Source organism: Alosa pseudoharengus, unplaced genomic scaffold (assembly GCF_046254945.1).
Source record: "Alosa pseudoharengus isolate Yale_2024_CS ecotype anadromous, Long Island Sound unplaced genomic scaffold, YU_APseudo_1.1 YU_APseudo_1.1_scf_20, whole genome shotgun sequence".
In the NCBI taxonomy this organism is placed as follows: Eukaryota; Metazoa; Chordata; class Actinopteri; order Clupeiformes; family Clupeidae; genus Alosa; species Alosa pseudoharengus.
This window is the reverse complement of record NW_027468664.1, coordinates 4,999,240-5,022,775: the sequence shown is the minus strand read 5'-3', so window position 1 is coordinate 5,022,775 and position 23,536 is coordinate 4,999,240. Positions and strand designations below refer to the sequence as shown.

Below are 23,536 nucleotides of genomic sequence, written 5' to 3'. Positions count from 1 at the left end.
TTTCACATCATTATTAAAGCTCCACTATGTAAAAGCAAATAAACAAAGCTTTGTTTACAATAATTTCCCACTACATTTTTGAAGACGACTAACCACATCATTCCCTATCAAATATAAAGTCTGCTCTGAGTCGCTTTTTATGTTTTGAAGGTTTCATTTGTTTTCATCAGTAGTAGTATGCAAACAGTTTGATCCTTTGATTGACATGGCAGATCTTAATGTGTGAAAACAAACTTATCAATATGCAGGGTGTATTGTACAACCCTTCACAGACAAAGACAATTTTCAATCTTGTTTTGAAGTGAGAGTGTGTGTTTGTGTGCTCACCCTTCAGGTATCAGATGACACTTTTCAGTCAGGTCTTTTTAGTCACCTGTCTCCTGGTTAATCCCACCAATCCATTCAGATCTAATGCTCCTTGCCCATTAGAATGCACTAGACATCCTGCATAGCTGCAAGAGTTCTAGGTAGACAGAGAGCATCTTGGGAATCCTGAAAACTCATTCGAAGTGGCTTATTGTGTGGGTAAAAACGCAGGTGTAATCACACTTGCAATGGGTTGTCTCCAAACTGTTATTGGAGAGATGGAGACAGCTGTTTGTTTGTTTGTTTTGTCTCTCTAATGTCTCAGGAGAAGGGCTTGAGAATGAGACAGTGGGTCTCGGTGGGATGCAACCCGCGAGCCACAGAATAAATCAATGAAGACGTGCCGAGGCGAGAGCAAGAGGGAGGAAATGGAATTTACTCTGCGGACGGGAGATCGGAAAATTACCCGGCTTCATTGCCATGCTGCTCCAGATAGCGGCGTAATGTATGGCCCATATCAAAACAGTGAGCGAGATGGAGGATGAGCCCGGGCAAAATATCTCTCCATCGCACTGGGGGCAGGAGAGGGGTAAGGGGAGAATTTATTTCTCCCCTGCAGACATTTTTATGTAATAAGCCCATTAGACTGTGTGGCGTCTCATCCCTCCATTCCCCAGCTAAGCGTATTTGTCAGCAGAATGGGCTTTCCAGAGCATTCCACATTATTGAAGGCTCTTAAAGATAACAGGGAAACATGTATTGGTTTCATGTAGCATATTTATAATAACATACCCTGTAAACCTTTGTGAGAAGAGACAGGCTCCCCCTCAGCCCCCCCCCCACTCCCTTGTGCTTACTCATACCTAAAGGGACACCATGAGAGCGGAGACTACAAGGGACCATTTGAAAGAACGAGAGAAACACTCCCTTGGCCGTTTCAGACTAGTTACATCAGTAAAAGCGCTTTTATATACACCTGTGGATGTTCTCAGGTGTCTCGTTGCGTTTCGATTGGGGAGAGAAGTATGAAATTGATGGGCCACTGGTGGAGAGGCGTTTGAAAGCATAGTGGACCGACATTAGTTGGCTGTCTGATATCAGAGGCTCATTGGATTCTTGATGTGTCGCTATGCCTAAGGCGTTACGCGTTGCACTGGGAGAACCCCTGAGATTATTATCTTTCCTCGGATAAATGTCTTAGCCTGCCAACTCTCATCACTTTATGGAGCTCATTCGCTGAAAGCCCTCCTTGACTACAGCTCTAGCCACAGGGGTTCAGTACTGCAGCCTTCTGCACACATCATTTTCACTGTGTACCGAACATTTATGTGAACGCCATTCATTAAATCTGTCAGTGCAGAAGCCCTCATCCAAACTCATTTCGTCCCATTAGTCTGAATCTTCTTTATGTATGGACTGTGCAAATCTGACCCCAGATCAGTTGAGGGGACTTTGAAATAACTTCTGGAGAACCCATCCTCAGATCTGTGGCTGTGGCGGCTGTGTCACCTGATTCTGGCCATTCCGCCTCTCACCTTGTCAGTCATCTCAAAGTTAATCAAGTCTGAGCTCAGAAAGTATGGCCTCAGCACAGATAAGCACTGAATGGCTGTCAACAGCTGAATGCTGCATGGAGATAGATGGGCAGATGAACAATCCATTGACCCGAACGCCAGTGTGAGGCTGTTTGTTCTCCACAGTCCAGTCTAATGCTGCCTGTTGTGGCAGCAGAGAGGGGAAAACACATTCGGGGAGAAGAAATGAATAAACAATGAAAATAAAGAGAAATCACCACACACATATACTTGACATGATGGCTGGTTCTAGGTCCGTTTTTATTCAGCATTTTGTTTTTAATTGTACAATCACACTTCACTTCAACTTAATAGGTTCCATACATTACATTTTGTGCCATCTCAACACCTTCATAATGAAATGTTTTTGTTGTTTGTTTTCAGTCATGACTAATCCTTCATTAGTTCCCGACTACCTCAGCCCCTTCCAGGAGGCTCTCTGTGTGAGGGTGACCTTGCTGCGGAGCACCACTGCCACATTACCCACAGTGCTGAGTGGACACCGCACCCAATCTCCAGCACCGCAGGGGGCAGAGACGAATGACAATGGCCATAATGTGCTACAAAGTGCCTGACCACAGTCTGCATCTCTGTGGCATAAATGAGTGTCGAGCCACCTGCTGTACACGGAGACTGCATTACGACGGAGAAGCCAGTGCGCACACATGCCGCTCGGATGGATTTGGGATTTTGTACGCACAGTGCGTCCGTGACTCCGGCACGGCACGCTCGAGTGGTTTTGTGCTGCGAGAGATTTTCGCGGCGACTAGGATAAACAATTTGTGCGCGAGTTGCGTCGGGGAAAAATCGAGGGGGATTCGAGGCTGCCAAGAGAAGCAGCTGTCAGATGGCTGCCTAGCGTGTCGTTGTGATCAGGCTCGTCAAAGCCACGGCGCTACACGCGTCGCCGCCAAGGCCCTCCAACAAATAAGGCAGTCTGCTGACAGCTGATCGCCCGATGCCAATGTTATCATACACTCTGCACTCGCGCTGGGAGTGTCAGGGCTAACGGCTGAGCCAGGTTGGTGGGAAGGTGATTTACATGTGTTCCCCAAACATGGGCAGACATCTACCTGTCAGAGCTTCATGATTGAGGGGATAGAGTCCACATTATCTCTCTGGAGCATGCCGTCATGAGACCATGGAGCAGTGCTTGGGTGCATAGATATTTCACTAACAGTGCCACCTTGAGAGCCATAAACCGCCTCAAATCACAAGCCCTATTCAATGGAATGTTCAGTCTTCTGAAATGCAGAAATATATCAACATGGTATAGCACGGAGGAGGCAATTCCACTTCACATCAATCACAGATTACTTTAAGTCTCCTGAGAGTCAAGGAACAAAACAGACTTAAATTACAGCACAAACAATGACTGGTGAAGGAACAAAACGCACTACAGGAACCCCCCAGCGACACCCTGGAGAATAACCCTCAGGTTTTCTGGGCTCTTCAATAATTACAGAAATTAGACAGCAAGAGATGAAGAGTGGCGAGGACACAGAGTAGCCGTTTGAAGCTGGAGGCAGCTCTCTCCGTGCTCCTGGAGCCGTGCCACGCAGCATCATTAAGCCACAGACACGCCACGCTTTCATCTCACGCTCCTCAGGAGCCAGCCAGACAGGCCGGAGTCTACAGTACAGCACTGGGGTTTGCAGATCTACTCAATTTAGTGGAGCACTAATCTACCTGTCTGAATTTGAAGCCAACTCGAATGCTGATGGTCCGTAAGACAAGAAGTACTGCTGACAAATACAGTGAATCACTTTTCACCTGCTCCTGCAATAAAATCATGCCGTTCTGAGATTAGCTAAAAACAAGTCTAAAAAAATGGACCCAGGTGCTTTATTTTGGGTCACACCATTGTCAGTGAACGAAACTACAGCATAATAACTTAAAAGCCAAATAATGCATCTCTACACACGTCTACTTCAATTTAAATACTAGGAGCTACATAACCCAGGCAGGCATAATAGAATGGAAGTTATGTTTGGCATAGAGGCAGTAACTTTCATCTTAGAGTAACCTTGTATCATTCAAGTCAAACAGACAAAATACTGGGGCAAAAATCATACAAAACAAACCTTGAAAGTGTCTGTTTTTACTTTTTTTTTGTTTTGATTTGTCATTTTCACTTTCCTAAGTGATAGGGAGGGAGGGGGAAAAAATAAACTTTGGGTGACAATGCTACACATCAAGGCCAGCTTGACTGCACGGTTAAAGGAAGACAAACTCCGCAGGGAGCATGTGTCTAATGTCTAATAATAACGACTTCTAGAAGAAGCAGTGCATCTCACACCACAGGTGAAACACAAGGGGAAACCACTGAGCAAAGAAACCTTGTTTTCAAATGCACTTCTACTGAAGCTGGAGCCGATTTCTCGGTGGAAGTCTACAGTGCACTCTTTGTCTCACAGGCCGTGCCACAGACACGCCACAATGGTGCCTTTATCAATGGAAATGATGTCCAAATAGACTAGCTGCAAGATTACTGTCAAGGACAGCATGCCAGACTGTGAGGAGGCATTAAGAGTGATGCTACATGACCTTAGCTATCTGAGGCTGAGGAGAAATGGTCTTCTGCTGCTATAGGTCAGCTGTGTAACAGTGTGCCATGTTCAGAGATTCCGTAATGGTCCAGCATGTCGGAGGTGCGTGTGGTCAGCAAGTCTACGCGGAGCACGCGCCGGTGGAGTCCTCGAAGACGGGCTGCTCCTCGATCCCTCTGGCGAACAGCTTGATCAGTTGACGGTGCGCGCTGGAAAAAAGAGGTAGGACATCAGCGTCCAGCGGAAACAGAATCAACCCAATTTCCATGGTAACCACTTGGCCTTCCACTCCAAAAGCTTTTTCTGTGCGCATTGTTCTTTTAACGATGCAGTTCAATATAACAATATTGAATAAAGGGCCATTGACTCATTACCCAAGTTAATAGTGTGAGGATATTAACATTTACTCAGGTGGTTTATTTTCCAGTAATTCCATCAAATCCTTCAATGTGTTTAATATTGAAAGCAGGGCTTCATTTATTATTTTCTTTTTTTGGCAACAGTATCGTCATCAATTATCTCAACAGTTCATTTGCTGAGTCACTTGAAGAACAATTACTGGAGAGGAAAATGCAATAAATGAGTTCCATTTTAATTAAAAGGGAGTAGAGCTTTTAACGGAGGGTAGGCTATTTAATTAGGGACATTACACGGCCATGCATCATTGAAAAAGCACAATGAAGCAGAAACTAAATGATGCATTCAGGAGAGCCATCATGCTACATAAAGATGTTCCACTGATAACCACAGCTGTGTTCACACCAGCCTCACAGAATATAGAATGCTCTTTGTACTGTTTTGGCTGAGGCCCACATCTCACTGGGCAGTGTCTGGGCTACCGAGGGCGGTGGAGATAGTCAAAACATCAATAGGTTCATACCAGCACCAAGCTACACTGCTATAAAAGAAGGTTTATAGCTGCCCTGTGCCCTGCCCTTTGAACACTTAATACTAAATGTGAGATAAGTTGCCAGATCATGTCTTCCTGAACTAACATCTGACTGATATAGGTTTTAATTACAGAGGTGGGGTGGCCTTGCCTGAGATAAGTGTATCCCTGTGTGTTGTTTGGTAGTGGCAGACTTTCAATTACTATGATCTGCAAGTCTACAATTGGATAGTGATGGCCTAAGAGTATGTTTTTCACTCCTTCAGCCAGAAATAATGAAAGAAAGCCAAAACATAGCAGTAATTAGATACCATAAGCATAACCAAAGGAAAATCACAAATAAGTTACTAGGACTTTGCTAATCATTGCAGTTAAGCTATTTATTACTTAGACAAACATGTTCCAAAACATCTCATCTAATCACAACCCTATAATTCCAATCACTACCAATAAGTACTCATATGATCCCAAATGATTTTTTGAAGTAGAGTTGGTGATGTAACCGCATGATATTGCCTTTTTATTGTGGTCACTCGTGGTGTTCAATAGCTTGGCAGGAAAAAGGCTATTGTGTTAGCTTGTAATTTCATTGTTTACCTCAACAAGCCTACAGCTGAGCATATTGGAGATCATGTACTTGTTAACAGCGCCCCCCCCCCCCCCACACACACACACACACAGGAGCTTTTCGAGTAGTTCTCCACCTCTGAAGAAAGGGGCTCAGCTCTGGCCTAGTGCACAGTGCAGTCAGCCATGGCCCCCTCCACTGCTTCTGCTTACCTGACTTGAATGGCAGTGTGAGGCAGAGTCTCGCCGTCGCAGCTCCAGGTGCTGTGGGCAGGGGCGCAGTCGCAAGCCGGATGGTCGCGGCAGATCTGGCCGAACAGGCCCTTCCCTCGCTCCCGCAGGTCCGGCTCCGAGTCCACCCCCGAATCCACCTCCTGGTGCTTGGGCATGAAGCGGAACCGTCGCACGCGGTGAACCTCCACAAAAGAGTGATCAAACTATGGAGGGAGGGAGGGAGGGAGGGAGCGAGGGAGAGGAGCGGAGAGGAGAAAGAGGAAGTGAGAAGACTCGGGGTGCAGCACAGCTCAGTCATGGTTGCAGAGAAGCCTCTGGGTATTACCCTTCACCACTCCGTTCTACGCCACGGCGCTCATCTCTTTTGAGAGTGAGAGCAATTTATTCCCAATCACGCTCACTTTATGAATCCGCCTTTTGTTTTCATGCCAGATGTTTGCTTATGAGGCCTTTGGACAAACAATGAATATATTTAATGCCCATGCCTTGCTATTTGTGTTCAAATATGTATATGGTAGAAAAAAGCTGCAAAGCCCTTTGAAGCCTTTTGGCGTCTCCTGCACTTCCCTTAAGTTGTGAGCCTTTCTTCCGTACTTCCTTGATGCCTATATACCTGTGAGGCTATTATTTTATTTACGATAAGTGACTAGGCAGTGTGCCTGAACTGAGGTGAACCCTAATTAATAAAAAGAAAAGGGGGAAAAAAAGCAGAGTCAGCCATTGGTTTAGCAAGCACAGCAGGCAGCAGTTCCCCCTTTGATCTGTGAGATAGGCTTGAGTCATCTCTGGCACATGCAGCCCTAGAGACGCGTCTCCCTTACCCTGAGCTCTGAGAGTGCCGGGAACATTTCCCTGATCTAAACACATCAACTGTTTCTTTCCTCTGGACCAGAGAGGCACCCCACATTTCTGTCAAACTGATTTTAGAGCTCATTAGTCACTTACTAACATACATCCAAACATATATGCCATTCCACAGAGATGGTTTGGGATCTCACTGGATTGAACTAATGCTTAAAGATCTCTACTTAAACAAACTTGACTTATATTGGATATATTGATTTGAAACTAAAGGTTTGAGCCGTTATACAACACAAGAGCTCTGTTAATTCACATTTGAAGCACGTACCTGGTCTTTTTTGTTGGTGTGGCGTAGCAGGTGGCGTAGGAAGTTCACGCGGGAACATTTGTGGACGAGGATGAGGTCAGTGGTGCCATCGGACAGGTGTGCAGCTGGTGACAAGCCTTTGGGGCTTCTTGGACAAGCACAGCTCATACTCACAGCGTTGATGGCCAAGAACTTCCCCCGAATGACTCTCCAGACATCCTTATGTCCTAACACGGAACAAAAAATTATCAACTCAGACAGCCGTGTCTGATATCTTCCAATCAGCCTTTACAAATCTTAATGATTGAAAGCTTAAGCACCAGGTAACTGTGCTCATGTCAAGATGAAATTAGAAACAGGCCCCTTTGTAAATGATCCTCCACGAGTAGCATTAAATGAAAGTTGGACAATGGATAATTATCAGAAGGTTTCATGTTCTTCCAGAATCATAAAACAAACTCATGAAGGAAACTCATCAATTTTAGATGGCTTCAGGAAAAGAAAAAGGCAAACACAGTTTAATTGGAAGCTACTGATCAAACACTGAAACGTACAAATTGGAGGAATGTTCACAAACTCAACAATGGCTTCCTGCCTTCAATTGACACATTTACATTTGGTGGTGGTGGTGGTGTGGTGGCGGTGGGGGGGGGTCTCTCATTTGCACAAAGTGACAAAGCTTTGCCCCATTGCCTTAACAGTTGTTGGAGATTTGAACACTAACACTAGTCAGAGTGACAGAGGCAGAAATGCAGCCAAGTATGGCAGAGCCCCTATTTCCCTGATTAAGAGGGCGCTTGCCTCGCCTTACTCCCCTCTCTCCCCAGAGGATCACAGCTCCAGGCAGCCAAGAGAGTGTGCCCGGGAAAATTAACATGTGTGGATGCCAATTAGGGCCGGCAAGGACTCTGCGCTTCTCTGTAAACACCACTTATCTGTGGCTTTGAAAATAAACAAATGGAAGCTGCACTCATGCGACAACTCCCCCCCCCACACTCCCTTTCTCATTTCAAGGGATGCTGTGTGTTGTGTAGACTAGAGGGTGCTGGGAGGGGATGATAATGTGCTGTGTTGGTCTGCAGTAGGCCCGGTGGGCCGAGGCCCTGGCTGTGTGAATCACTGGCTGGGTTGCTCTCGCTGTTTGGCCTCGTGTTCATGAATGGGGCGACAGCGGCTCGGACAGATGGCGACACCACGCTTGTGAGTGGAAAATGTGCCTTATCTGCAGACAGCGTGTTAGGGAATACCCCGTGGCACTGGTTGAGGAGGATGATGCAGCTGTTTTATTCACCCAGTCCTCTCTAGATTCTCTCTCTCTGTGTGTGTGTGTGTGTGTGTGTGTGTGTGTGTGTGTGTGTGTGTGTGTGTGGGTGGACCAGAGAACGTCCCCAGTGGGGAACTGTGACGTGATCAGTGTGTAACAGGCAGAGCAGACTCTGGTTCCTCACCAATCTCTGACACACTGTCCTCCCCCTCCTCCTCCTCTTGCTCACATATCTGCTTCTCCTCCAAAGGAATGTGTCCGCTGTGCTGGCAGACGTGGCATCTGTAAGCGTGTGATGCGATAGGGGTCTAATGTTAGCAACAGTATTGAACACAGTTCACCTCTAAAATATGCACAGTAATAGCCACCGGCTGTCAGTGGGCTGGACACAGATGAAATAAATACGGTCTCTCAATGCCAGCGAGGTATGAGTCACCAACACCATGGCCAAATAAATAATAACATATTTACCCCGATCGGCATCTAAACTTGTCTCTTGGAGATCCCACATTGTCTGTGACTGGTAGGAAAGACACTGTTCCCTCATAGTAGTGATGTGACAGAAATGTCTTGGCACCTACAACAGAGATCCAAAAACATGTCAATGTCCTAGCTCCAGGAGGCTGGGAAGAGTGCTCCGTTCCCCTGCTCTTGTGCTGCTGCTGCTGCTGCCGCCGCTGCTTTACCTGAGATGTCATATCTAGTCGGACCCATCCAGCGCTTCCTCTCGCTGTCTATCAGCAGATCTCCATAGAAACCATACCCCAGCAGAGAGACCGAGTATCTGAGGAATGTGTTGTTGTGGTGAACCGAACAGACATCTATAGGCTGGGAGTCTCCTGCAGACGTAAGCAATAGCATTAGCTCCCAACCAGCCCTTTTGTCTGAACAGTGTCTCCACCAGTTGATGTCAATCATAAAAGGACAAAGTGTGTACCTATGACAATTACAACATTAAGTGAGCGCCACTGGACTGGTTAGTCATACATCCACACATGCGGTTTTAACCAAGCATAACGTATAGCAGGTTCTACTCAGAGCGGCCCACTGAGCAACCCTTCCCACGGTGTGAGGGCTATGCCTCAGGTGTCCAGATGTCTACTCACCCACGATGATGTGCAAGGCAGAAGTCACAGGGTCATTAGCGCCCACTGTTGCATAGCAGATACAGTCGGTTGAGCCTGGTTTGAAACACATTTCACAGGTCAGTGCCTAGGCAGAACATTAAAATCTCTCATTTAAGGTCAAAGCTGAAGAATCACAGGGGGGCATGGTTAGTTATGATAACAATTAAAAAATCTGGACAGTCTCTAGAGTTGGCTTTACTAAAAAATAGACACATACACAAAGAAGCCAAATTACTGAGTAACTCAAACGTAATGTGTACAGCGCTATGCATTTTTGAATAAAGAAAAACAGATTCCATTTGGCGCTGACTCACAGAGCCATGACAAAGCCCAGCGTCTGAGTGCAGCTCTGCCTCTTACAGATGTGAGATGAGTTTTAGATGAGTTCCTCTCCCCTGAGCTTGGGATGCTAATCTAATGCCTCTCACTCAAATGGCTTCCTTTCCAGAAAAGAGGTGAACAAATAATAGCAAGTAGAAACTGGTGCATATACAACACAACTTTCCATTATGAGGATTACATGAAAACCACCAGCGTTTTTAAGATGGGGCATTGAATTCCCTAGTATTTACCAAATGAAAAAGAATGGCAATAAGATTGTTTATTTTTTGCCAAATGTTTTTAAAAATGTTTTCAGTTGGGAGTTTGTTTTTTTGAAGAAGCCTGAGATGAGAATAGAGATGGAGCTGTGAGAACGATGATGTGCAGTGGAGCATAGCCACACGGTTCCCCAAACACACACACAAACCAAACAAAGGAGGAAGTTACTGCAGGCTACCACAGGTCACGCAGCACACAACTGTGTTGAACAGCATTTTAAACTGTTCAAGTTTGAATTTAAATTTGCAACTGACGCAAACTAAGTCATATCTATCAAGATCTTTTTGAAAAGTTTTGTGTGTATGAATTATGAGAGAACACCGTCAAAAAAAAAGAAAACCGAGGAAATATGTGAGTTTACCTCACATCTGAGATGAGATAAGAGACCGTGAATGGACAGAATTAGCCTTTATGATAAGGCCTTTGATAACAGCGGAGGTTTTAACAATCCAATCAGGTATCCAGCTTGTCATATTAATTTGTAAACTATTATATCGCATAATGTGATATGGTGATAAATGTGTGGTGTAATCTGTCAGAGGTGCTGTTTGCAAGGACTTTCAGTACTTCCTGCAATGTTGAGTGAGACGGACACATTTAGTACAGCTTTTAAAACATTTCCATTGAACATATTGATACAGAATCATGTAATGATCAACTGGGACGAATCTAGCCTAACGTTGTCAGTTTGTTGACAGATACTAATACACATGCACACGCACACGCACGCACGCACACACACACACACATACACACACACACGCACACACACGCACACGCACACACACGCACACACACACTAAAATGGAAGCCTCATGCCTTGTACACACACAGGCAAGCTTTCTAAGAGCACTAGAGAAGCTGCTATCCGTCTGCTAAATTCAGTATTTAAGTCAACTCATCTGCCCTGACAAGAGACGCAAGATCTATTTGTTTTTTTTCAACCTGTGAAGAGAGATGATTCGGTTGTTGACAGGGCGCCTTTCCCCCCACTGCAAGGCACCAGACTAATCTCCTGTGATCATTCTCCAGCATGCTACTGTTGGGTCCAGTTGGGTCATTTATGTCATAGCAGTGGAATTTATGATGATTTAGAAAATGCCACACAACATGTGGCCTGTAATGGAATTTTGAGTGATGGATTCAGGAAGGCTCTCAGGCCTGTTGCGCTCCTAGATCCCTGCTGTAGCTTAGCCACAGGGGGGGGAAAACTCTGATGTATGATGGGGGGGGGTCAGAATTTCTCTCATCATGTCCTGCTGTGTTTGGGTTGCAGGTAAGTGGCTTGGACTCACCTGCGGGAATGATACCAATCCGAATGTCACAGGGGACAAGAGTCTCTTCTGGACAATTCTGATCCACGCCTGAGTCGCACTGCGTCCTTGATATCAGGCCATGAACAATCTCACTGAACATGCCGTCACCGCCAACACAAACAACACTGTGGAGAATCAGATAATTTTGATTAGTTTACTGTTTGACTGGACAGGACCTGCAGCCTAATAAATGGAGCTAGCTCTGAGACGTGTGTGTGTGACCTGTAATTCATTTTTATGTTGCATCCAAGTATTTTCTCATCAAAACTCAATTAGTATTCAGCCGCACTATCCTTGCAGGAATTAGCAATAAATATTGAGTTGGTGTATTGATATGCATTGAAATGGAAATTTAGTCTGTCAAATAAGGGAAAACAATCTCCCTCTGCAAATTAAGATCCCACAGGAGTGTAGAGATATCGCAAAAAGGAGCCAGAACATACCCGTCATATTTCTTAAGATCAGCATCTGTTTTCAAGTGGTCCCTTGCATGATTAGCTCGCTCTGTAACTATGGAAACAAATGATAGAAGACAGTTTAGTATGCATATAAAATATGGCATGAGATCTGAATTAAAACCATGGCATTCCTTTGTCTATTGTGTCTACACAATGTGCCCACAGTGCATTACGATGTACAAAAAGGGAAGAATGTCTTCACTGTGGTGAGAAATGCAGAACCCTCTCCACTATGCAGACTTCCATGTGTGTTGTGCCAGTGACATTCACAGCCCATGACTCATAGCCACATTATTAGCCACTTTCCACATCTCTTCTATATTTGCTTGTACATTTCTGTGTCTTTCCTCTTTTAGTCCTGTCTCTGGAGTCACTCTAAACTAAATGTCCTGCAGGAAGCTGAGCTGGTGCTCTAACGTATACACTGCTTGGTTGAATTTCCCATTGTCCTACGTAATTTAGAACGACCATTAACCGTATGTTATCTGCACACCTATGAAGTAGATCCATTTTTTTGGCCGTATCACACTTGTATATTAATTCGCCGAACTCCTTGTGAAGTTTAAATGAACTGTCACGTTGCATCCGAGCTGTAAAATGCAGACGTTCAGAACATAATAACATTGTAGCATATGACGGAGGTGGCTTTTAGCTAGATGGATTGCAGCAGGCTAAGTAAAATAGCAATGTTTCAAAGCTAAAATTCATCAGAATCTTGGGATACGCCCGCTTGACAACGGGAGAGATAGAACTAACGACTGGCCTTTGGCCGTAGCAACCATCCATTTAGAACTAGTAACGGCAGTTTGTCCTGCAATTTGAGAAATTAGTTGTATGTGTCGGAAGAAATTAGTTCTACAAACAAGACAGTTTTAGCGATTAAAACGTTTAAATTGTAACAGGAAATGAACACAACGCAAGTGGCAACAGTGGAATAAGCGGGATAATGGACTCCACGGTGGTCTGAAATGAATGCACTACGAGGTTTAAACGGCCCTCCGCTTCGCGTCGGGGCTGTTTTACAACCTCGACAGTGCATTAACTTCTGTGAACAGACCACCGTGTCGTCCATTATCCCTTAGCTTCTACTTAGTATGCTGCCTCTTTCACAGCTATGACTCTTCTATCATAACTAGCTCACTTAAGATTTGACATCTTAACTAGTTTTAATGGGTACTCGCAGGGTGGTGGAGTTTTAGAAGGTAGGCCTACTCAAAGGGTGGTGGGGTTTTAGAAGGTAGGCCTACTCAAAGGGTGGTGGGGTTTTAGAAGGTAAGCCTACTCAAAGGGTGGTGGGGTTTTAGAAGGTAGGCCTACTCAAAGGGCGGTGGGGGTGGTGGCTGCACATTACATAATCCCATGAGCTGTTCAGCCTTCTACAGCATGTAGCGTTACAAGATTTCTATTTTGATAAGACCAGTCACATCTGCATGTCCACATTCCAGCCAGGTGAGATGTCAAGGAAAGTAGTTGTCATAGTAACATGACTTGTGTAGGCCGAATTAAGTTTGTACAAGTCAGGACTAGGTTATTGGCTCCAGGTGATGTTCAATGTCTACTGTAAGTTTATCTGTCTTCAATTTGAGGATAAAAAGTTCTGAGTTCATTCGGCATTACACAAAAAGCAAATCCCAAATGCAATAAGAATACCGTGTTCTGACATATGAAGAATATTTTTACTTCTGAATAATGCCAGAGTTATTTAAGGAAATTAAATGTATGTTATGTGTGTAATATGTACAGTATGAGTTTTCAGGCTACCTTTCTGCAAGCTATGCTTTGTGTCTTCTTATTGAAGTACTGCAGTACTGTGCGAAAACATGGCAGTTAAATTCTACTGCCAAATTAAGTGTCAGCCAATTTTCCTTTGTACGTAACCTTCAATGTATGTGCATACCTTAATATGCATGAATCTATGTATGAACCTCTGTGAAGATAACTGGAAATGCTATGGTGATGTGGTCATTTTTCTTTTTTTCTTCACAGAAATGCCCCTACTCCATCAGATGATAGGCAGCTGGTATAGATAAACTGGTGGAGTCAGATTCCATCTCATTTAAACAGTTATATAGGGAGTGAAGCCCTCCATTTGGTGAATATGCTTAGTTCATTTGATGTGCAGCAAAAAATCATCAGAAATAAAAATGGGAGAGAAAATATGCAAAATGTAAAATGTCCAATTCCCCAAGATTGCATGATGCTAGTGTCCAGAACCATCTATGGCTTTCAAGAAACCACAGCCAAAAATCTAATGTGTTGGGAATTCAATCCTTATCAACCATCGAAACTTCCATTACTGAGGCTGACTGACGGCTAGAGCTTTAAAATAAGATCATATTCTCGAGGGTGTTTGGAAGGCAAGGCCATTTGCCAACAAAGATCTATTTGCAGGTGATAAAACCTCATTTTTTATTTAAATGTTAATGCAGGCGAATAACAGGAGCTCACCAATCACATCAGTGAAAATTGAGGCACGGGAAAAGATTGGGGCGACTTTCTGGTCGTAAATCCGCTTCCCTTGTTGTTTTCCTCCAAAGGGATTGATGTACACCAGCAAGCGCTTCGGTCTGTAGGCTGCACAGTGAGGACAGAAACACGGTCATTACATGCGAGACAATTTGTTTGACAGCAGCATTTTTTGGTCTGACAGCACCCTCATGACGCTTTCATTAACCAACAAACTTTGTGTCATCTCTCCCTGAAAAACATGGCCGACTGAGTTTCTCCAATTGATGAATAGAGGAGGGAGCGCATGTGCAAAAACAAGATAGGATTCTAGACTAAGTCTGTCATTATTTTCCAACACAATGGCAAAAATGCCAAATGACAGAGACTAGACTAGCAATTGCACACAGTATAGAGCACAGAATTATATCATATCAGCCACACGACACCGTGCCAACATAAGATTTAAATGAACCCATTTACTCATACATGACACCCTGTAAGCAGAACTCTACCTTTCATATATGGCAACTCCTTAACAGTTTTAAATTTAATTTTCTAATGTAATCTTATGCCTTTGCTTCATGCCCAAAGACATAAACATATTCTAGAAACAGATAGAAGAGTATGGCGGCATGTCATGATAATATATCATCACAACTGAACTCTGCAATACTCCCTTTCTACCTACTTCAGAAAAGAAAGCGGTTTTAATTACCGGTAGATAAACAATTGCACGTCTCGTCTTGTGGACATAATGTCTTTTCTCTTTCAGCGCTTCAAGTGGATCAAGTCAATCTTTTTATAGGCTATGGATTAAGGATTTGGTGGGAATTCAACATTGAGTTATCTTTAGAAACCTGACATTTAAGCCTCACCTTGCCAAATGTGTCCCCACTAGACTGGGATGGTAGAGTATTACAGCAGTGAAAAGCCTATACTTCATGACATTAACTCCAGCCATGAATATAGTGAACGTAACCTTCTGGAAAAACGTTACTACTCCACTATGGCAACCGATACAAAAGTGACAAAAGTGTTATCAGAGAAATAGTCCTATGCCATGAGTTATTCTACATGCTACATGCATCCCCATAGCCTTAAGCGCACAAAAGTAAGGACACAGTTCTCACCAATGTTAAGTTAATGGCAAATGAGTGGAATACCCATTTCAGTAGAGAAACCAAGGATCTGGTCAACATATGTACTGAATGGAGTCTACTGCAATACTCAAGTAATATAATGACAAGATCATTTGAGACACTGTGTATTATGCATTTCTTTCATTGTATTGAATATTTCATTTCATCTTGGTGTAGATTTGTTTTAGCTTACACTATTCACATGAGCGCAAACTGTAACAATGATATTCAGAGAGACAATGGAGACAGATGAATCAGGATGATCTGACATTACGGAAAAGCAGAGAAGACATACTCAAGAGAAAGAGCTGCTCCTCTATGGTCTGGATCCACTGCTGACAGAGTCCCCAGTCTGGACAATGGAAAGTGACACTTCTGCATCGCCAGCGGTGCAGCCTGCTTCTGTCCACATAGAATACTGAAGACAGACAGACAAAGCAAAAAAAAGAATGACAATTAGAAAGAAATGGGGGGAGAATCAGAGATAGACAGTGGAAAGAAATAAAGGAATGGGAGAAGATGAGTGAGGAGGACCAACTTAAGAAACTAGGTGAGAGATCACCTTGATCACCATCTGTCTTTGTGGACAGAACAGATCAAATGTTCACTGGCTTGGCCCTCATGAGACAGGCATCTTTGGCATACCTGTAAATGCCGGCGGCTGATAGGACTCCTCGGGGCTCCGGGGAACTCTGTGCCATTTCCCAACATTCTTCTTCTGACCCTCCTCGGCTGTCTCCTGGACAGTTACGATCTCGCACACAGGAACACTGTGGCTGCCAGCTGAGAGAGACAGCAGCAAATGTTAATGGCCTCCAGCCATGACTCTAAATGTGAAATAAGACTAAACTCAAGATGGCCAAATTCTGTCTGTGTGACCTTGCAGGGGTGATATAAGTCTTTTAAATGGACTACTTGGCTCACTATGAAAAAAATTCCATTCAACAGTCAATGTCTTCAACCTAACACAAGGCAGTCTGGCAGAGTGAGGCAGTACTGCAGCATGGGGGGAGAATGTAAACCCAGGCCCTACATGCATAGCCTTCATCCCCAGAAAAATGCAGCATCTACTGTATCATAGACACAGTAGCTGGGGGGGAGGGGAGCATGCTTTTCTCATGTGTTATATAACATGTTTACAACATTACAGTACAGGTTTCCACCACATGCACTGCGCTTGTTCAACCGCTTCCTGTGTGCTATTCTACCACCACTGTAAATAGCAGAGCAGAATAAAAGAAAAGCCAGATCATTTGTCAGCATATTCAGTTTTGGCCACCATTCTCACTGCCAGAGTGTCTAGTGTAGAACATACGAGACTGACTGCAGAGCAGATGGCCAGGGTGCACGCTGCACTAGGCTGCCAACTAGGACAGGATGCCTAGCAACGAGCCAAAATGTCCTCTTTTGGTGTTTTTTTCACCTACCTAGTTGTCAGTTTTGTGCAAGTTATGTGTGTTTTGTGATTCAGGCCTATGTGAATTGCTGCTGCTGCCACACTGCAATTTCCATTTGGGGATCAATAAAGTGATCTATCCATCATCAAAACCCAAAGCTATCTGAGCTTTCAAACTGCAGATGTGTTCAAACTGCAGATGTGTTCAACAGTCAATAAGCACAAAGTACAATATGGTGCTGTAAAGCGATGCAAAACCATGATAAACCCTGACTGCACTTGAAATGGGGTAAACTTTCTGCTGAAGATGCAGTCCACAATTTCATTTTGGTTTTGCAAAAGGACGTTGATATTTTCCCTCAACGGCTAATCAAATTACATCTCTCCCTTCCGTGGTCCTTAAGCAGGTTGCGAGCAAGTTGGGAGTGGAGGTATAGATATAGAGTGGAACTGTTTAGGGCTGGCTGGGTCTGAGCCACTTTGTTTCCTATTTACAGCACAAGTACAGACAGCCAGAGGACACCGGGAGGTAATTTGCTGAATTTGACAAAAAGTGTATGCAATTAGAAGCATGGACTGCACCTTAAAATGAACTATACTAAACTTTATTGATGTTCAGCCATCAAGCTTTTGAGCTTGCTGATGGGCCTACTACTGAAGTTACTTTTTTTAAATTAACTACAGATAGCCATGCTTCATAAGCCATGTGCGTTCATACACTCAATCTGCCATTCTGAAAATGGATTCAAGCTCAAAACATGGAGCATTTCATTTCTCCTCTGTGAAAATTAACAAACTTGAACTGTCATTAACTGCCACTGAAATGGAATTGTAGCAATTCAAAACAGCAGCCCTGCCAGTGTATGCTGAAGCATGTGACCGCAGCCTTGCTTTGGCCTGTTTTTGCAACAGTGAGTCACTAGTGCCACATGAAGCAAAAAGGGGTTTTCAAAGAGAGGCTGGACCAGGGCTAGTGCTTAAGGGTTGAGACATCAAAATGGCTATTCCTTCATTCTGTTGCTATTGAAACAAAAATAGCAAAGTAGGATCTTTAATTAACCGTAAGTTGTTCTCTGTGAAACTGAGAAACAAGAATCTTAACCGACTAGTTGCTTTGTTCACATCAATGTTTCAATCTCTTAGGTAACAGCAACCACAGAGTATGTGAGGGATTTGGAACTGCTTTATCAGGCATGCTGGAAACTATTACCTTATCAACAAGAAGGAACACCCATTAAATAGCAGATATTTCAGTACACTGTGACTTTGAGGTGATGCCCGAGGTTATGCAATGATAAATGAAACTAAGACAATGCCATACAAGACATCTTAGCTTTTTTTTTAGCGCGGGACTTTCAAAATACTTTTTAATAATATGTTAATAAATCAACTAACAGCCAAACGTCTTCTTTCCAAAATCCTTAAACTGCTTATTCTATATTTAGACATTTTGCTCTGGCAGATAGTGGGAGGTGCAGTAAGCCTAATTTTTCTGTTGCTGGAAAGATACACGGTGGTGAGTCAATAGTTCCCTGACTGAGCATGTTTGGTGGAGCCAGGAATTCACAATATTGTATCGGACAACTCACATGAACTTGAATCTTAAATTATTGGTAAATGTACAGTGTAGGGTTTATTTGAAGTCTGTGGTGTTGGGGAAATGAGCATAATGGAGACTTCCACTAAAAGAAAAAACATAATACACAACAGCACTTTATGAGGTCAGAGGAAATGCCACAGAACAATGACTGACATTCCAATGCATCCCAGTCAAATCCCATCCCAGCGGGTGTCTCTAGGTCAGGCATGGAGTAAATGTTTACCTAGATGGAGATAATGAACAACCGTAGAGGTGTCCTTTTAAGATAATAAGATACTAGAGTAACTTATTACAAAACACAACCAGGCCCTCTTAATCTAGACCTAAATCCTTGGCAAATCCTAGGTCTAATCCTGTACATACGACACATACAGTATAGCCAATTTCCTCAGATCCAGGTTCTTGAATGTTCCCTGCAAAGATGGCATGGGACATGACAACTAAAATGAGTGAATAATGACATCAAAACAACACTAAGGCAATGGTATCAAATATCAGGTACTTGGGTGATAATATAAATTACTTTGGCAGTCTTACAGACTTGTATGATAATATCTGAATCAAAATCACTTTGATTAGCCAAAGCGAATTTGAGCTTTGCTACAAATAAGCCTCCCAACAAGTTAAACATCTCCTTCAGTCCAAAGGCATGTTGAATATCAGGATTCCTGGTTATGTCCTCTAAATAAGACTGGAGACATGCTTTTGGTGTTTCATTGAGTGAAAAAGATTGTGACAAAGTTTGAAAAAGTTCATAGAGCATGCCATCACAGCATAAGGAATAGATTAATATTTGGTCAGGGATATCCAAACTTAAAACTTGAGCATAGCCCAACGCATAATCAATGTACCCACAGCGTGAGGTTGTGCTGGGAGCATGACAAGAAATACAAACCCTGGCTTTCCAGGTACACATCACCAGGAAACAGCAAGCACGAACACAAGTCCAGTTGGGAGGAGCATGTGTCACCTTATGCAGCACGCTTGCAGAATAGGTTAGATTCTCTCTCTGTAAACAGTGTTTGTTCAGTCTCTTCTTTCCTTCCACCCCAAGCACTCAATCACCAGAGATGAATAAAGGACAGGTCATATCCTGTTCACTTGTCTCTCCCATTCTTATGTCTACTGCCACAGAGAGTCTTTTGTAAAACAGAGGAGACCGGCTACATAACAGATGGTTTGAGTACACACTGCGCTAAGCCGTCAACATTGACAGGAAACCACCTGGCTGTGGCTACCACAAAGCAGGTCTTAAAGGAGCCACGGACACTTCCAGAAACAGTCTGGAACAGAGAGCAAACAGAGTGGCGTAAACATTTCGTCATGACTAGTGAACAATAAAAAAAAGTATGTAATAATAAAGTTCTACTGAATGGATGACAGCACTGTAAGTTTTACTCTCCGATGGCCAAACCTTAGAGATTGCTTACATTTTCTATTACTAACCAAAAGTAAGGTTTTCAGAGAAGGAAGGAAACCCTACCCCAATCAACTAGCCCTTGGGCAAACCTCTAAATCTTTAAAAGGTAGCATTGTATTTCAGGAACATATAAAAGGTCAAGGTCTCATAGTTCACACATTTATTTTACAACATTATCTTACACTGTTCATAAAGCCAAAGTAACATGTACTTGGGTTGATTCAACAAGAGTCTCTGAAGAAAGCGTACTAGTACTAACTATTATGCTACTGAAGTACTAACTATTTGTGATTTTTTATAATACCTCTCAGCCCACTTTGCAATGATTAATGGGGTCAAGGTTTAAACGGGATAAAAATGGTGATTGCAGTCCTATTACTGTCTAGCACGAACCAGGGGCAACAGATTTATATCCAAGCTTCCCTATGCCCTATGCCAGCTCAGCAACTCATTTGTTTGTATGAGGCCTGGAAAACACCAGCTGGTATTTTCTCTTAACTGACCTTGGCTAGTTGTGCAACAGGCTTGACGGGCTGACCAGTTAAAATTTGAGTGGTAATTAAACACATCACTCTTGTAGTCAGAATGTCTGATTTCAGTCTGGCATACCATGCTCACTGGGTTACCAATGTAATGTCCAATCATACACATAAAACAAATATTATGATCTGAACCCAATCCCAACCTCATACAAATGTGCAGTGACGACAATCTACTGTAAGTGTCAACAACCCATGGCATTGCCATTTCTCTCTTCAGTGTAGGGCCTAGATTACTTAGTAGCGTTTTTGGGACAACTGATTGTTTAAAAGTTGAACGTACTGTACCTCTTTGTTTTTCAATGCTTTCTGAGATTGCATAGGTGCTACTAATTCTGAAGCATGTGTGGGTATTTCATGTTTTACTGTATTGTTATGTGTTTTGTCCTTATGTCTAAAACACAATAATACATACATAAACACATTTAAAACAGTCCTAGCAAATTGTTTAAAATGGAAATGGAAGTCGGGATAAAAGAGTTTCTGACTCTATTGGGCCAGCATCTGGGCATGGAGTACCTACGGCCTGAGGAAAGTAGCAGGACAAGGGTGGCTAGGGTCAGCTGCAATGGACTGGGCCTTATCATTGCAGTGCATGTGGGAGAGAGAGGGGAAGTTGATGCCTGCAATCATGCCACATGTCCTGACATTTTTTTTTATGGACAGAGAACCAAACCAGAAGATAAAACAGAAAGTTAAAACAGACTCAATAAAGCAGGAATAAAACATTCTCATAAAAGTGGAGTCAATGTTAAAATTCCTCAGTTTACGATAAAAGTATGCGCTGATGGGCTTTGGCACAAACAGCATCAATGTGTAATTCAAAACATAGCTTGCTAACAATTATTGTGCCTCGGAGACATTTATGTTTAAAAGGGAGAGCCCATCATTAAAATCCTTCACTATACAATGACAGAGTTGTCTGCAAAAGTAAAAACCTGACTTCCACCATATCATGTATGGCATGAATGTGTGTATAAAACAAAAAGGAGAGGGGAGAGGAACATCATTGGGGGGAGACAGTAGAAGATAAAAGATTGTCAGATAAAACACCATTAACTTTAACCCTTTGGGTCTGGAGGTTAAAGTCAACTAGCCAGGCTATTAGCCCTGGGTTGATGTTGTGTGTCTTTAAGAGTCTTATCTGTCCATTACAACTTCACAACTAAAGTCTGGTGGATCTGAAGAGAAAGCTACTACTGCTGTCAATTTTACTGCCAAAATGCATAGTGAGATAAAGACGCTTCTCTTCCAGAATCTCGTTCAACTGGCATCAGGTGCCCTGCTAATCTTTCTCTTGTCTGACTGTTGAGGAACTAGTGAGTTATGGAAAACTATACAAAGGACAAGTCACAAAACGTCAATATTGGATAGTGGAGTTGGCTGAAGGGTCACACCATAGGTGTGACAGTCCATGAGAGCTTCAATGTGAAGTGTCCCCCAGTAGCCCATCAGTATCACAATAACAGTATAACAATAATAATGGTTCTTACACAGGCAAATTAAGTATGGAATATACCTGTACAACATATTTCAGATGGACTTAACAAAGCAAAGTAGGCCTACAAAGCAGCATAATTATTGTTGGCAATGCCTAGCCTAGCTTTGTGGTGAGAAGCTACTATCTCAGGAGAAACTAGAGCTAGTGAGCCAGAGGCCTTCGAGAGACAAGGACACTCCAAAATGAACTGCTGGTGACCGCAAGCATGACTTAAATTGCCCGATAAAGTCATGCCTTCCAAATAAATAAATGTCATGCATAAATGGTTTTGTTCTCTGAGAAATAACGTTACTCAGACTAAATGAAGAATTGTTCATCTTGAGCATGATGCAGATAGTTAGTTATGCATTCGTTATTCAACATACGTATCTTTAATGTGAATTTGATATTTTACATTGTAAAAGGGGGAAAAACAGCAAGTGGTAACTTATAGGCTACCATCTGGACTTATCTGACAGCTGTCTACTTTCACAAATTCTACACCGATCATTGGCTAATACGTGAAAAAAGTATTATTATTATTAGATTATCTTGACTTTATTTATCATCATGTATGTTGTGACATGTTTCTTTGGACAACGATATTCACTGCAATGTTATCAAAGCATTAGCTTGCTTATTTCACTCGCTGCCTCAACTCCTTTCTCATCGCACATAACAAAGGAATTGTTAGGTATGCAATGCATATTTGACCAACCATTAGCTTACCAGCTTTGCAGGTGTTCCAGTTGCTTCCAGGTGGACGTTTTTTGTTAGGTTCTGTCTCCTTCCACGCGAAAACAACGCTGTTTAAAGTGACATCGTATACCCTGTTTTGCAGCCATAGCCGCGATAACAGTAGTCTTGGTGGCTTTTCCATTAGCTAGCTACTTTATCGAGTCCCAGCAAATGGCATAGGATGGAGAGAACGCTTGTTATCTACATTCCCCCATTTGTGAAGTGATGAGATGCATGTCTGTGAAATCAATCACCGTGTTCACTGTACACCGGATCTACATTCGATATTAACCTTTTTTGCTCGTCTCACGCGTGGCGTTTTTGATTAACCACGTAGTTCTAGCGGTTTTCTCGGAGCAAAAGCAGGCGAAGAGGGTTTCAGACGTGACGTCATTGCGTAATCATATGGGAGGAGCAAACCTGTCAAAACTCCTTATTGAATTGCCTACAATAACAATTCCATCGATAATTGAATAACCTGTGGAATAACCATGTCCACTTTGTATCTGTATCCATGGCAGTCTTCTTTTGTGAAAACACTCATCCACTGGAATATTAAAGAACCTGCAGTATTTTTGGTGTACCACGGTGTATGGATTAAAACAATCCAGTGCATGTGTCGTTTATGTCGCTGCTGCCCTTGTCTGCCATGAACTTTTTCATTCCATTTCTCATCATCAGTTGAAAAGATCAAATATCTTGCTGGTAAATACTTGTAATATCTTGCTGTAAATGGTAGTTGTCAAATCAGCTGGCAGCAGTGAGCATAGTTCAATTGTGAATT

General features: G+C 43.0%; 1 protein-coding gene across 1 annotated transcript; it reads right to left on the bottom strand.

Moving 5' to 3' along the window:
• Window positions 1-2,108: 2,108 nt before the first annotated feature.
• cerk (ceramide kinase) lies at window positions 2,109-23,164 on the bottom strand. The gene is made up of 13 exons (XM_076296297.1): window positions 22,744-23,164; window positions 16,225-16,362; window positions 15,875-15,997; window positions 14,441-14,566; window positions 11,978-12,044; window positions 11,514-11,659; window positions 9,598-9,672; window positions 9,178-9,330; window positions 8,963-9,068; window positions 8,676-8,773; window positions 7,249-7,454; window positions 6,099-6,322; window positions 2,109-4,638 (listed from the first exon to the last, which is right to left on the bottom strand). The coding sequence occupies exons 1-13, from the start codon at window positions 22,892-22,894 to the stop codon at window positions 4,551-4,553; spliced, it is 1,701 nt and encodes a 566-aa protein (XP_076152412.1). The 5' UTR covers window positions 22,895-23,164; the 3' UTR covers window positions 2,109-4,550.
• Window positions 23,165-23,536: the final 372 nt, after the last annotated feature.

Coding starts and splice junctions, on each gene's coding strand:
- cerk (XM_076296297.1), bottom strand. CDS start 22,894: ATGGAAAAGCCACCAAGACTACTGTTATCGCGGCTATGGCTGCAAAAC. Junction 8,774..8,962: donor AAGTTTAGATGCCGATCGGG/GTAAATATGTTA, acceptor ACACGCTTACAG/ATGCCACGTCTGCCAGCACA. Junction 7,455..8,675: donor GGACAGTGTGTCAGAGATTG/GTGAGGAACCAG, acceptor GTTCCGTGTTAG/GACATAAGGATGTCTGGAGA.